Raw genomic sequence first — 13,313 nt, 5'->3', positions numbered from 1 at the left:
AGGGCTACCCCGGTCCCCTCCCCCCCCACAACCCCATTCCACCTCAGCTGCTTGTGCTTCTCACAGGCTGTAGGGCCAAATATTAGTGCGATGGAGAAAGGCCCTGTCCAGAGGACAGACCACTAGCTACTCCGCCTTGGAGAAAGAAATGATCCTGGGAGAGGTTGGAGAGGTGGCTTAGCAGTTAAGGCGCTTGCCTGAAGATCCTAAGGACCCAGGTTTGATTCCCCAGTACCCACATAAGCTAAATGCACAAGGTGGTGCATGCGTCTGGAGTTCATTTGCAGTGCATAGAGGCCCTGGTGTGCCCATCCTTTGTCTATCTGCACCTCTCTCTCTCAAATAAAATATTAAAAAGAAAAAAATGATCCTGGGAAATTTGCCCAGGAGAATGAGGTGAAAGAAGGTCCCAAAATACTCAAGCCTGTGGCATTCTGGGAAAGGGCAAAGGGTTCATGCAGAGGATTCAGGGAGGTCACCAGGCTCCTTAGGTTTCCTGCGTCTTCAGTGTTAAAGGAATTAAATTTTTTTAGGAGAAAGCCAAGGCCAGAGATGAGGAGTGGAGCCACCTGGTGATTAGAATTTGAACTGCATGGCGTCCCCATCTTCTCCGTCTTCTCCCCAGTCTCTTCCCCCCACTCCATCCCAAGACAGTGTCCAAAGCAACTCAGGCCCAGGGGCCTCCCGGACCAGATGAGGAGTTGAAAGCACCGTGACCTGTTAGCTGACAACAATGTATTCATCTGCAGGCACCAGATGGTCCAGGTTTGGGAAGCAGGGAAAAATCAGGTGGCACAGGCTACGGAATGGAGAAGCCTCTCTGATGGCTGGAGTCTGGGGTGGGACTTAGCTGTTTGAGGAGGTTGACACCAGTGAGCCAGGAGTCCTGGATGATGAGACTGTGAGTGTGGTGTCACCAGGGCTGGGCAGAAGGGGACACTGGGGAACATTAGCAGGCAACCCTCCATTCTGACCCTGAGCTCCTGCGTGGATGCCAAAGCCCCTTCCTCACAGACTCCTGACTCCCATTCTCCTGAGCACTCACAGAGGAGCACAGCAAGGACCAGGAAACTGGGATTTTTAATGGTGAGCCATGATGCCCATGAACACAGCCCATTGCAACCGTGGCGGAGGGAGACGGTACAGGCCTCGAGGAGAATGCTCTCCCCAGCCCCCTCCTTAGCCTGCAACCGTTCCAGGTGGCTGCTGGGCCCTGGGGTGCTTCATGGTGGTTGGAGGCCCACTCTGCTGGGCTGAAGTTTCTGACACTTGCTTTTCTCCTCGTGTGCATGTGGGTGGGAGGGAAGGGGTCCCAGGGGACACTCCAGACAGGGGCCGGGATAGGTGAGCAGGAGTCTGAAGCAGGAACCCAGAGTGCCACGTAGCAAGTGTGCCTGTAAGGGCCAAAGAGGAAAGGCGATGGTCAGCTTTGATAAGGCGGTAACGGCGACAGCCCCTTGGCTGGATCACTGCCCATGAGCACTCCTGCCGAGCCTCGGCTGTTGCATGCAGAGCGGGAGTTCCCAGCACCCTTCCCGAGCTCCTTGGCTCTGACCTGGCCCTGCTGCCCGCCAGGACTAGTTAGCTCCCTCCCTCAGCTGTGCTTTGCACCCTCAGTGCTTCCGAGGGGAGGCCACGGAGACTGGCTCCTGAGCCCTTGCCTGTCACTTGCTGAGAGAGCCGCTCCAGGGACGAGGCCTCTGCTCCCTGCCGCAGCTGGCCCTGCCCACTGCGCCACCTCTCCGCTGCCCCGCGGTGCGGCTTGTGAGGCCTAATTCCGCTGCCATGCCAGTTAGTTCTTCCAGCTATTGCTCTGGAGGGCAGGAGCTCCTATCTTCTCTGAATAGTGCCTCTCTAGCAGCAGTGACCAGGCATGCCAGGCACTTTGTGGGTATACCAGTAAAGCACATCACCAGGAGGCATACAGAAGACCTCCGATTCCAGGTGAAGTTGGCCACAGGGTCACCTAGCCCCCTCCCCCTCCCAAAGCCTCCACAGCTTCTAGTATAATTTATCTAACTAATCATTTGTGCCCCCAGGAGATGTGGGTGCTGCTGGTCCCAGGCCTACTGGTCTGATACAAGCCCTAATTCTATAAAGAAACAAAAGGGACCTGAAGTAGATAGGCTGTGCCCACCGCGTCTGATGACTCAGCCGCAGACCTGACTTCCCAGAGCTCTTCTGCACCCTGGCTTCAACCTCCCAGCCCTTATCCCAGGAAGTCCCTAGGTGCCCCGCAAACCCCAAGGCGCCCCAGAGAAAGGGAGTCCATCTCTAGGCACCTCTACTGTGAGGTTGGAGACTTGGCAGCATCGAACATCTTCTTGCGGCCCTCCATGCCAGACATGGCCTCCACGTTCTTCCTCCAGTCACCCACCTCCACGGGCCGCTCCTGTGGGCAGGCCGCATACACATCAGGCTGGAGGGGCAGCTATGGGCACCAAGCTCAAGAGAAGCTAGGCGACAGAGTCTGCCTCCTCAGAAGATAGGGAGTCCCAACACCCCCACCCAGCAAAGGACATGTAAGGACTCAGCCAGACAGAGGCTCTACAGGAAGAAAGGGGCTACGTGGATGGGAGGTCCTGGGAGACCATGCTGGGGTGACTGAGCTGGTTCCACCTCAGTGGACCATGGGACAGTTTCACTTCCAGGTCCATGATACCCTCCTGTCTGCCACTTTGTATCTCACAGTGACCTCCTCGTCCAAGAAGCCTTCCCTGACTCATTTGACTTATTTTCCATTTCACCTCCACACCACTGGGCCTGGTCTTTCTCTTCACGAAGCTTCCTGGGCCCAAGACTGTTCCTTTCCCCCTCGTGCCACACAAGGCCTGTCAGTTCTGGGTGCAAACACTACAAGATCAGCAACCTTGAAGTCATTCGTTGTCGAGCCACTGATTGAACTCGCTTCTCTAATGTCTGCGCTCACGTGTCCCTGTCTCGACAATAAGGTGCCTTCTCCTTTCCCCTGTGCTGACAGGGACAGTGGCGGCTCCCAAGTCTCTACATTCTTTTGACACGGGAAAAGTAGGATTTTTATTTAATCCTCACTCTGCTTTCTTCTGGCATTAGCCTTGTGTGGGTTTCTAGAATGTTCTGACTCAGATTGACTGGAGCCCCTGAGGCTGCCTAAGGCGGTGGGAAAGGTGACAGGTGAAGGAAAGCTAGTCGGCAGGAGAAGGGAGCAGGGCCCTTACCTTCTCTGTGTCTTCTTTCTTCACAGACTTGAGGTTGGCCCGTAGGTCCATGGACACCTTGTGCTTCGAGCCCAGAAGGGCACGCAGCATGGCATCGGCAGACACCCGGACCCGACGCAGGGGCGGGCGCTTGAACTTCCCGCGGAGATCCAGCACCTTCAGCTTCAAGTCCTTAATCTACAGGCAAGAAGGAGGCCAGCTCCATGAAGGGAGAGCTAGCCTTGGGGGGTTCCTCCTTGAGGTTTCAACTGTAGGCTTCTAACTAGTGCCACAGGCTCAAGGTCCGAACCTCTGGATCTTCTAGAACCACCCATCCTGTTCCAAATAACCACCACATGTGGTGAGTGAACAGTTGCACAGAAAGAGCCCATTGGCCACTTCTATTCCCAAGCCTTGAATTAAAAGAGGATGGGGAAAGAGCACCAAGCCAGTATTCCTGGCTTGGAAGCCCTGTGTGGATGCGTCCTTCCGTTCTCCATAGCCTTGCTCCTGTTTCTACCAGGCCTTGCCCAGGGAGCCTTCAGAGCTGCTCAGCCTTGATCCGGCCAGTAGAAAAACTCCAGGTTCTACACCTCTGAAGGCGTTCCAAACACGTGATCTTCGGAGGCAGCTCTTGGGTGCTCAGTGACCCTGAAGATCAGCATGGTAGCAAGCAGAAGTGGGAAGGAGAAAAGGTCTCCCCAGTGCTTAGACAAGTGCTTAGAAACAGCCACCACCACCACCCCCCGTTGTGAGGGCTTCGCCTTTCCCCACGCTGTCCAGGTGTACCAGATGAGGCCTGAGAAGCAGCGGGAAGAACCTCAAACACCCCATGCTAAGGGATCACAGTGTGGAGCGGGAGCCAGAGACCAGCAAGCCCGCAGGACCCACGCTGTGTGACCTGGGCCAAGTTCTCGGCCTCTCTGACCCTCAGCGTCCTCATCTGTGTAAGGTGCAGCTAATGACCCCCCACCTCCCCCACGGGCACACAGGGAGGATCAAAGGATTAGCGCATATGAAAGCCCTTCACAAGGGTGAGATGTCATTAACCGGCATCTAATGACATGTGTGGGTGAAGGAGGAGGTAGGCGGCTGAAGAGCTACGTGACAGGTGGGTAGGAAGCCTGTTCCTTTCATGTGTAACTATCCTTGGCCAGCCTTGGCCTAGCGTGCTTCCTGTTGAGAACCACCTTCCAGGTACCATCGAAGGCATGGGGGGGCGTCCACATGAGTGCCCACCTCACCCCACCCAGATCTCACCCCACCCAGACCTGACCTGCTCCTCCCCACCCTAGCCCGGTCCCGCGCCTCCCCTCCGCAGGGCTTACCTCTCTGGTGTTGTGGAGGCATTTGGCCTCAATGTCATATCGCTCCTCATCCACCACCTCCACCTTAGCATGTAGCTCCCTGCACAGGTCCTGGGGAGCAGATGGATGACATGAGAGGGACAGCTGGCAGCTGCAGCCTCCCATTTCTGCCTCCACCTCAACATCCTGGGCTTCTGCCCGGCCCCTTTGCCAGAGCTGAAGTCCAGCCCCTAGGAGTTGCTCAAGGCTCACTGGAAGGTGACAACTCAGTGTGAGCGTTTCTGGTGCAGACAGTGCGCATGTCTTCCTTTTCACTCATTTTTAATTTTTTTTCTGGTTTTAAAAATATTTTTATTTGAGAGAGAGAGAAAAGCAGGGTGAGGGGAGAATGAATGGGTGCACCAGGGCCTCCAGCCATTGCAAATGAGCTCCAGGCGTGTGCGCCCTCTTGTGCATCTGGCTAACGTGGGTCCTGGGGAATCAAGCTGGGTCCTTTGGCTTTGCAGGCAAACAACTTACCCACTAAGCCATCTCGCCAGCCCTTTTTTTTTTTTTAAATTTTTGAAGCAGGATGTCCTTATGTAGCTCAGGCTAGCTTAAACTAGCCTCCTGCCTTTGCCGCCTGAGTGTTGGGATTATACCCAGCTCATACTTATTTGCTTTAAATAAAAAAGTTTTCCTGGGGGCTGGAGGGATTGCTTAGTGGTTAAGGCATTTGCCTGCAAAGCCAAGGGACCAAGGTTCGATTCCCCAGGACCCACATTCTCTTTCTCTGTCAAATAAATAAATAGGAAAACTTTTTTTAATATATTTATTTATCATGAAAGTAATATAAGCTAATTGTATACTTTTGAAAACTACATTAAGCAAATAAATAAAAACAGTGATTTGTAATGCTATGGGTGATGTTTGGATGTACATCTCTCCAGTCTGTTTTCTTTGCAATCACTAATGTTGAAAAAATGGTTGAAAAGCTTTGAAGGCCTCTCTCTAGGGGAAAGAGGCAAGTCGTTGGAGGAAGGCCTTCCCAAGTCCCATCCACTTGCCCCCTCCATGCCACCACACTGGCCCATGCGAAGCCAGGTCCCTGGCACACTCATTCCCCCCTCTAAGACTCTCCTCCTTCACCTACAAATGGGGTCTAATATCGCCACCCCAAGGGCAGCTGTGACTGGCAAGAAAAGAGTGACTCGTAAATAAAAGCAGTGAACCCTGAGGGTGCCGCACCCCCATTGGCACAGAGCTCCTCACCCAGCCTGCCAGGCTCACCTGCAGGGCACTGAGGGACAGGCCGCGGGTCTGCAGCTTGGGGATCCGCTCAGCCAGGTAGCGCACCTTCTCGGCCTCGCGCTCCTCATGCTCCTGCTCCCAGCACTCCTTGGCCTTGGCCAGCATCAGGCTCTGGACGGGACAAAGCCACTGAGCCAGGGCCAGAGCCTCGTGGCTTCGCCCAGCATCAGGAAGTGATTGCTCAGCCAGGCCGCCATGTGCAGTGGCCACTGCGGGCCACATGGAAGGACACGCTGTCTGGCCACACGTGGCACTCTTTCCCCTTAGTCTTCTGCCTTGTCCATTTCAGCCCTCAGCTCCAAAATGAAAGCAAGTCCCTCCTCCCACCTCACTGAGGAATCCCACCCAGAGGATGGCTCCCCCTGCTTCTAAGGTCCCCAGGCCCTCGCCATCTTAACCTGCCACCAGCTCCAGCAACGGCCAGGCTCCCTCTGCCTTTCCTCATTCTTGCCTGGTCTCCTCCTCTCCCTCTTTCCTCTCTGCACCCCACAGATTGCATGGCTGTCCCTCTGGGCCTCCCACAGAACTTCCCCAGAGCCAGCCTCACCTTCAGCATGAGTTTGCGGGAAGCGGTGATCTTGGATTTCCTCTGTGAGTGAGGAGAGAGAGAGGTGGTAAGGTAGAGGCCATGAAGCTGGAGTGCTGTTACAGACCAGCAGTGTCAACGGGGGTTCACCACCATGACCCAGAAACCTCTGCTCACCTTCGGTCTCTTCAAAGTTCATTTTTGTGAGTGAACCCCTCAAGTTCAGAAACTGTTGCCGTGAGCTGCCTTAACCCAGGGCCTAATGCCCTTCCTTCCCATCCTAGCAGAATCCCATGACAGACCAGCCCATGGGGCCTCGCCATGTCCCTCCTCCTCTGCCAATGAGCATGTCGATCGTCTGCCTTAGTTCAGAGTCATTACAGACCAAATGAGAGAATACATATGTAAAAGCCTAAAACAGATGTACCCGAAAGTGAGTGGTAATGCAGCTATATTTTGACACTCATTCCTGCCAGATCTATGATGTGAAATGTCCGAATAAGCATGTCTGAGGATATCAAAACTTTCAGGTGATACATCATGTTAGTCTAAGATAGAGAAGCACTGTTTTCTTGCCAGAACGAGCAGACATAGTCTTCTACACTAGCTGTGTTCTAGTAGATTTTAATAAGTCTTTAATAACAGTAGAATTTGGGGACTTCCGGCCAAGATGGCAACCACCTAGCTGTGCTGCAAATCCCAGGGAAAGAAAGATAGATGTAGATCCTAAGGAGAGAACCACCCCATCATACCTCAGAAGGGCCCCAGCTGAAACTAAGAAAAATTGGTGAAACAAGCAAGGGTGCTGTTTTCCTGGTGAACTGGGTACCAGCACAACACCGAGAAAAATCAACTCCTACCAAATCAGAAAGCCAGAGCCCCAGAGGCCCCCAACAGCTCATCACTGAAGCAGACCAAAAATGAACCCAACATGGCTTAGGGAAATCTTGCGGAAGAGGGGGCGGAAAGAATGTCAGAGTCACATGTTGGGTCATGATATGCAGAGACATTTATCTTACCCTTAACTGAGGGCTAACTCCACAATGGTACCAAACTGACTGTATTTGTTGAATACAAAACTAACTAAAAAAAAAATTAATAAAAAGAAAAAAAAATAGTAGAATTTAATAAGTTCCAGCCCAGGCATGGTGGCTCACACTTGTGATCCTATGTTATAGAGGCTACGTAGGGTCACCTTGTCTCCAAAAAATAAAGTCCTAGCTCTATGTCAGTGGTCCCTCGGAGGTGGTGAAGGTGACAGGGCTGCCCTACCTCTAGTTTACAGAGTTCCTGGGTTTTGTTTTGTTTTGTTTTGTTTTTCAAGGTAGGATTTTTCTCTAGCCCAGGGTGATCTGGAATTCACTCAGGGTGGCCTCAAACTCATGGCAATCCTCCTTCCTCTGCCTCCTGAGTGCTGGGATTAAAGGCGTGCACCACCACGCCTGGCTTTTCCCTGGATTTTTTTGCAGTGAGCATCCTGCCTGCTTTTGGCGTCCTAAGTAAGTAGAAATGCTTGGCTTTTTTTTTTCATTGCATGTGTATGTGTGTGAGATATGTGCATATGTGTCTGCATGATGCATGCTTGGGTATATGTGGGACGTGTATGTCTGTACATGTGTACAGAGGCCAGAGGTCAACATCAGAAATCTTCCTCAATTACGCTCCACATTATTTTTTGAGACAGAGTCTCTCACTGGAACCAATTTGGCTAGAAGACTGGCCAGTAAGTCTCAGAGATGCTCGGTCTGTGCCTCCCTAGGGCTCCCCAGGCACTTGCCTCCATGCCCAGCTTTTACGTGAGTGCTGGGGATACGAACTCGGGTCCTCGTGTTTGTGCAGCAAGCACTTTATCCACTGAGCCCTCTCCCCAGCCCCACGATCCAGCTTTGCGTGAGTGGTTCTCGAAGCTAATGAGTGCGCCTTAGCACTCTGAGCATGCAACTTCTTGTCTGTTCACAGCGGCACCTCCATTCCTTTCTGAAAGCCTCCATTTTGCTAACTTTGAGGAAGGCTCAACTTTGAGAGAAATGGCCCTTTGCAGTAGTCATTAGGGCCCCTGGTTCACCCACTGTGGGAATAACATGCTGGTGATGGGGGGTGGCCGTGTGAAATCTTGTATTCCGACCACTCAGTGAGCTTGTGTGCTCCTCGGCTGGCTGAATAGGAACCTAGTCAGCAGCAAAACTTAGAAATTCTTACAGCCACTGGAAAACTAGTATATTCAGCTCTCACAGGGAATCTGTTCTCCACCAGGGCTGCCAGTCCCCCACCCTGCCGTCCCTGAGTCTGCACCCAGCCTTTCCCTGTAGCCCCCATTCCCGGGCCATACACGAGCTGAGTTCTCAGCAGCCTGAAGAAGTCTCAATTGTAGAGTATCCGGAGGTAGAGCAACCAGAGGCCTGAGGAGAACCTGCAGACAGATCCTTACTCCTCCTCCGATGTTTAGACCTATTCCTTCCCCTTTAAATGTGGCCTAGCACAACTCAGCTTTGCAAAGAGCCTGTAGGGGTGGGTGAGCTTTCAGAGTGGGGAGGGGATCGCTTCTCAGCCTCTTACCAGAGACCAAGTGCAGAGTGGGTGAGGGAGCGCTTGTGTTCAGAGAGGGTGCAAAGTCACACCTAGACCTGCTGCGTGCTGCCTCGGCCACAGGAACACGGGTGGCATTGCACGATGGTCCAGCAAGCTCCCTCGACCCTGGGAGCCCTGAATCATCTCCCATGGCTTCTTTTGGGAATTTTCTCAGCCACTGGCACCCAACCTCCATCTTGGCCTTGACCCAAGCCCTGACCTTTCCTCATGCTCAGCCTGCCTTCACAAGTCTGAAGAACTAACCCGCACAGAGACACCCCAGATATCACTCACCTCGCTTTAGACATCCATCACAGGAGGGACCGGAAAAGAGCAAAAGACAGAGTGAGTGGGAACAAAGTCCATGACACAGACGGGTGACAGGACTGTGCAGGCCCACTTAGGGGAAGAGGGGACAAAGGACCATAGCACGCCCTAAGGAAATCAGCTATCAGGCAGGAGTACCAAGTTCAAGGTTTCTGCAGGTGAAACTTAGAACCCAATGGCCCCTTGGGCTACTGGACATTCCTATTGGGAGGTCCTAGCCATTGGAAGTTGAGGGGATTGGTGGGAGGCCAGGCAAGCCTTGACAGAGGTCCGCAGTAATGTGAAAGCCTCTATCCCTGGGCCTTTGGGTGAATTCCCAAAGCCTTGTTCATCTGCTGAGTCCGTGTGAAGTCATGCCTGGCACAGGGCATGCATTAGGTCAGTGCAGACATCCCAGCTCTGAAGCACAGGATGTAAGGGTCTTCTAGGATAAGTGAGCTCGGCCCAAAGGCTGACAGGGCCCCTTGGTCACCCTGAGGAGCCAGTGCTGCCCCAGGCACTAAGGCCCCTCTTAGAATCTGGTCTCCAGGAAGCAGCCTGGGGGAGGGAGTAGGCAGACTGTCCTCAACTATGGGGCTAAAGTCGTCGGTGAAGGGGCTTGCCTCCTGGGAGCCCTGAGCAGGGGGAAAGGACTTACATTTCCGGCATGGCGGCGGCAGACAGCACCTGAAAGGATAGATGGGTCATGAATGGGAGAAGTTGTAAGCCCCTCAGCAGGTTGTTGGAGGTCAGACAGTAGAAAGAAGTCCACATAACACAGTCTAATGACACACTCCAGTGGTTTTGCTGCAAAGATAGTCACACAGAATGCCTAGAAAAGTCCTCCCAGGGGGCTGGAGAGATGGCGTAGTGGTTAAGGCACTTGCCTGTGAAACTTAAGGACCCCAGTTCGATTCTCCAGGTCCCACATAAGCCAGATGCATATGGTGGTGCATGTGTCTGGATCTCATTTGCAATGGTTAGAGGCCCTGGTGCACCTATTCTCACTCTTTCTCTCCCTCTCTAACAAATAAATAAAAATAATTTTTTTAAAAGAAAAATCCTCCCGGGATCTGCACAGATTAAAGTATTTGCATACGGCCCTTTCCAGAAAAAGCGTGCTGACCCCAGTGAGGAAGAGGATGTAAAACATGGGTGGAAAGTGAGTGTGGGGCTGGCTTAGGAGCCTTGAAAACCAAGCTGAATTAAGACTTTCCCTGTGGATAAGGACTCAGGGATGGGGAGGAAATGAATAGAGCAGAGAGAGTGGAAGCCAGTATGTTGCCAACTCCAGCAGCATCATTCAGTAGGTGCCTGGTAGCTTCGGGTAGGCCAGTAGCCAGCCCTGGGTGGAGGAGGGTAAGCCAGGTGGCAGGTTCGTATCTAGTCTGCCCTCCCCCTCTCTGGGCCAATCTTCCTCTGCAAAATTAGGGGTTAGGTAATGGTTTGCACTGACTATTCAGCCCTTGAATGCTTTATTCAAATTGGGTCTTACTTGGAAGCCAAACAAGTTCAATTGCTAGGGCAGAATGGCACTGGTGCAATGTGTTGGCACAGGAGCCTTGTGTCGTGTGTAAGGACACAGTTGCGGAGGAAAGTCTGAAGCACTGGCAGGTAACCCCCTGGGCCCAGGCCAAGGAGGGGTTCTGGAGGCTGCAGAGGGTGCAGATGTGACTCACTCTTCTGCCTGACAAGGTGCAGGGAGAAAGGCCAGCCCGGGTGGGGACAGGTGTGCAGAGTGAGTCAATTTGCCCGACCCAGGTGATGAAGTGAAGGATGAGTAGAGCCGTGTAGACGGAGGAGGTGGGCATGGAGCTCAGGTTCTAAATTTGGACTCGGTTCCAGAGCCTGGCTGGCAGTACAATCTAAAGGATACTTGCAAGGTGTCTAAATCCACCAGGAATGTCGCACCACAGCCACCCTTTCCTGTGCCCATGAAAAGCCCTCCTGAGTGACCAGGCTTGACTCTCTCCTCTGTCAGGGAACCTTCTACCTCAGCCTCTGCGATGGGAAGAGAGAGGCTGTTGGGAGGGGGTGACCCCACAGTCTCAGCTGTCCCTTTAGGGCGCAGAAGGAGAGGTGTAGAGACCATCCATGCATTCCCAACATGCTTGACTGAAATTAGATTTTACAGGCAGCTGCTGGTTCTAAGGGCTCTGCTCTTCCGAAGGCACTGAGGAAGTCCAGCAAGAAATGCCAGCTGATGAAGACCCACCCCCACAGCCATCTGGCCTCTGGGAATGTCACTGCCAGCCAAACAGGTCTAGTGTCTGTCTCCCTCAGATGTGCTTTGTCTTCGCCACCATTTGGCCACAGCCATCAGCCTGTCACCAGTGTGGGGTCCACCTGCCAGGGCCAGTCTGGGCTTCCTGCCAAGTACCAGAGCCAGCCCCCCGTCAACTTGCCACCGCCCCCCCCCGACAAGTGCCAGGTCCAGGGGTCCCATGTCAGACACGAGGCACCAGCCTGTGCTCTGACACCCACCAGGCAGGACCCCTTGACAGGCCCAGTGGAAGACAAGCAGAGACCCGATAAGTCAGGATGCAGATAACAGTGAAGCAAGGCGACAGTGCTGAATTCCTCCAGCACTGCAAGTAGAAAGCAAGGAGATAAAGAACAAACCCACAGCTGGAGAAATGGCCTAGTGGTTAAGACACTTGCCCGTGAAGCCTAAGGACCCAGGGTTCAGTTCCCCAATACGCACATAAGCCAGATGCACAAAGTGGTGCATGCATGCCTCTGGAGTTCATTTGTAATGGCTAGAAGCCTGGCATGCGCCCCCCCCCCTCAAATAAAAGAGCAAATCCACAGCTGGAGGGAAGGGGGCAGACTTGGGTGGGCTGCCTGCATCAAGGCTGGCCTTCCCAGCACTGAGGCCCAGCAGGTAGAAAGTCTGTCCACTAGGAGGTACATCCTAAGTGTGCGAATGATCTTGTGTAGAGACAAAGGAACCGACCTCTTGGCACACAGATATCTAGGTAGTCTTGTACTTCCCTTGATCTGACCTTGTACCCCAGTTCAAGGGCATTCCCACCCCTCCTGGACTGGCTGCCATACACCACTTTTGAGCTCCAGAGAGGCCCAGTGTCAGAATTGCCTTAGGCTTGTGACTCCCACACCTGGAGCAGGTACTGCCTGCTTCTACCTCAGAGGCCACCCTCACTCCCAGTAACAGCGTGGGTATATCCCTGGCTGATATGCGCACAGACTCCTGTGCCCCCAACCCTAATGCGGCCGCCACCTGCCTGCCTTCCAAGAAATCAGCCCCCCGCCCCAACAACTCCTGCTGCACCCCAGAGCTAGGAGTGGTAACGTTGGCAGTCTGTCCTGGCCTTCTCGTTGGTATATACATGGGGGAAGCAAAGATAGCAAACGACACCCCTCAAAGGCAAAAGACAGAAACAAAGTGGTGTCCTTGCTGGTGAGGGCTCTGGCCCTGTCTCTCAAGCTCCCAAGGGTCCTGCCACAGTCTTTCTCTGCCGCGACAGGCATTGCTTGCTCTCATGACTCCCCAAATGCAGGTCCCCGGCCCTGGGTCTCAGATCCCCGGTGCCATCCACTCCCGCCAGGTGCTTCACCTTCCTGCCACCAGCTTCACTCCCTCAAGACACCATCATCCACCAGGTCCTGCGTTGAACTCCTGGGAAACCTACTGGACAATTTTGTTCACCTCCCACAGCCATCTTGCAGGAGACGTGGCATTCTATGGGACAAAAGGCTGTGTTGTATTTGGAGAAAGTTTGACCAACAAACCTACTTACACACGCAAGAATTATTTTCCATCTTCCAGCCCTTGCTTCCTCCTCAAGCGAAAAAGCCCAGCTTCTCTACCTGGCCTGGCCCAGGTACCGAGTCCCAGGCTACAGTCACCTACCTGGTTCTGTCCTCGTGGAGCTATAGGCTGGACTGAGCCTCTCTGGGGACTGCAGACTGGTGGAGACCGAGCGGAGGGCAGGCTATGAAAGCTGTGGCCTCCGGCAACTGGCCAGTAAAAATAGAACAGCTGCTGCCCCTCCTCCTCCCCACCCCCTCCCACCAAACACCTCACAGGGTAGATGCACGCTGCAGTGTGCAGGACAAGCACACAGGCTCTCAGAGGGGTACGTATGCCTCAAGAGCCTGCGTAAGTCCTTTACACAC

The 13,313-nt window shown here is 53.5% G+C and overlaps 1 protein-coding gene across 1 annotated transcript; it reads right to left on the bottom strand.

The window, feature by feature from the left end:
* Window positions 1-1,081: 1,081 nt before the first annotated feature.
* Tnni1 (troponin I1, slow skeletal type) lies at window positions 1,082-13,062 on the bottom strand. The gene is made up of 9 exons (XM_004670689.2): window positions 13,048-13,062; window positions 9,832-9,860; window positions 9,162-9,165; window positions 6,321-6,362; window positions 5,753-5,884; window positions 4,505-4,594; window positions 3,198-3,374; window positions 2,283-2,392; window positions 1,082-1,394 (listed from the first exon to the last, which is right to left on the bottom strand). Exons 2-8 carry the CDS (start codon window positions 9,840-9,842, stop codon window positions 2,285-2,287), a joined length of 564 nt encoding a protein of 187 aa, XP_004670746.1. The 5' UTR covers window positions 9,843-9,860; window positions 13,048-13,062; the 3' UTR covers window positions 1,082-1,394; window positions 2,283-2,284.
* Between the last annotated feature and the right edge of the window lie 251 nt (window positions 13,063-13,313).

The sequence above is a fragment of the Jaculus jaculus genome, chromosome 1, assembly GCF_020740685.1.
Source record: "Jaculus jaculus isolate mJacJac1 chromosome 1, mJacJac1.mat.Y.cur, whole genome shotgun sequence".
Lineage (NCBI taxonomy): Eukaryota > Metazoa > Chordata > Mammalia > Rodentia > Dipodidae > Jaculus > Jaculus jaculus.
The sequence above is the reverse complement of the archived record's forward strand: the minus strand, read 5'-3'. Positions and strand labels throughout refer to the sequence as shown.